At 57.3% G+C, this 1,376-nt stretch overlaps 1 protein-coding gene across 1 annotated transcript; it reads right to left on the bottom strand.

Moving 5' to 3' along the window:
• Positions 1-431: 431 nt before the first annotated feature.
• PRMT6 (protein arginine methyltransferase 6) lies at positions 432-1,374 on the bottom strand (the record flags this gene model as incomplete). The annotated part of the gene is made up of 1 exon (XM_006763113.2): positions 432-1,374. A coding segment is annotated over one exon (651 nt), but the record flags the coding sequence as incomplete, so codon positions are not given.
• Positions 1,375-1,376: the final 2 nt, after the last annotated feature.

Raw genomic sequence — 1,376 nt, 5'->3', positions numbered from 1 at the left:
TAAAATTATGGAAAATACATGGGACAGTTTCTTGATGAAACCTTAACAGTAAAGACAAAAATTAAAAAAGAAAATTCTCTACCACTTCACTTTCCCGTCTTTTTCTTGATTTCTTAGATCGGCTGCACAATTATGTATGAAGTCTCTTTTACTTAACGGTGTGTTCATCACCCTGAGCACCCTATGGAAGTAGTTACTAGTAAGTGTAAGAACAGAGTTATTGTAACTACTTCCTCCCCTCCTCCCTCTGGCAGCCAGTAGGATAAGTGCTGTAGCCTAGAGGCCCTGGGAAGGGAGGGAATTCAGGGAATGAAGGGGTATGGCTCTGGGCAGACAGCAAAGCCAGACGGGAAATGTACGACGTCTAACTATACACCCTTTTACCCGTCTCCGAGGCTTCAGGTTTAAATAAGGTGTGAGGGGTCAGGGTGTGCATGGAACTTCATAAACTGACATTTTATTACGTGTTTTTTCTTTCGTGAAACAAACAAACAAACAAAATAGAAATACAAGTGCTTGGGACCACATACTCGTGAGGCTCAAAAGCCTATTAACAAACACGCTGTTTTCATCGTTGGGGGCATCAGGGTCATTTCTCCTCCAAGGGAGAGTGAGGTCACTCTCTCCCCCCAGGAGCCTGGCGGGGAAAGGCAGACAGAACATAAGGCCCCCATCCGAGTGGCCTGCGGGATCTCCCTCTCTGCGGCGACCCCCCCTTGGCTTCTACCGGGAAAGCCCGGCCTCCTCGGGAGGCAGCTGCTGGGAGGGAAGCCACTGCTCGTCCTCCATGGCGAAGTCTTTGGCCCTTTCCTCCTGATCGCCCACTTTGTAGCGCAGCTGCACGCGCAGGAGCCGGTGGTTGGCGCGGCAGGGCCGCAGCGTGATCTCCCCGGAGATGTCCGTGTCCTGCTCCACCTGCACCGGCTCGTTCAGGTAGAGCACGGCCTGCTTCCAGTGCGTGGCCGGGTGGAAGGGCGAGGTGGACAGCACCAGGGGCTTCCCCGCGTCCCCTCCTGGGAAGGTCACCTGGAACCAGAAGGCAAAGCCGTGCATGGCCGCCGCGCCTTTTCCCTCCTTCAGCCACTTGGCCCGCGCGTGCAGCACGGAGCTCAGCATGGACTCGTGCAGGAGGCCGTAGCCCATCCACTCGCTCACGATGGCGTCCACCTGCTCCGGCAGCTCCACCGTCTCCACCTGCCCCGGCAGGACGTGCACCCGGTCCTCCAGCCCGTTGAGCCGCACCACCTCCCGGGCCTGTTGCCAGATGGCGCTGGCCTCCACCGCGTACACGCGCCGGGCGCCGGCCTGGACGCAGAAGATGCTGAGGATGCCGGTGCCCGCGCCCACGTCCAGCACCGTCTTGCCCCGCAGCGCCG

Source organism: Myotis davidii, unplaced genomic scaffold, assembly GCF_000327345.1.
Source record: "Myotis davidii unplaced genomic scaffold, ASM32734v1 scaffold217, whole genome shotgun sequence".
NCBI classification, from domain to species: domain Eukaryota; kingdom Metazoa; phylum Chordata; class Mammalia; order Chiroptera; family Vespertilionidae; genus Myotis; species Myotis davidii.
This window is presented reverse-complemented; position numbering and strand designations above follow the sequence as displayed.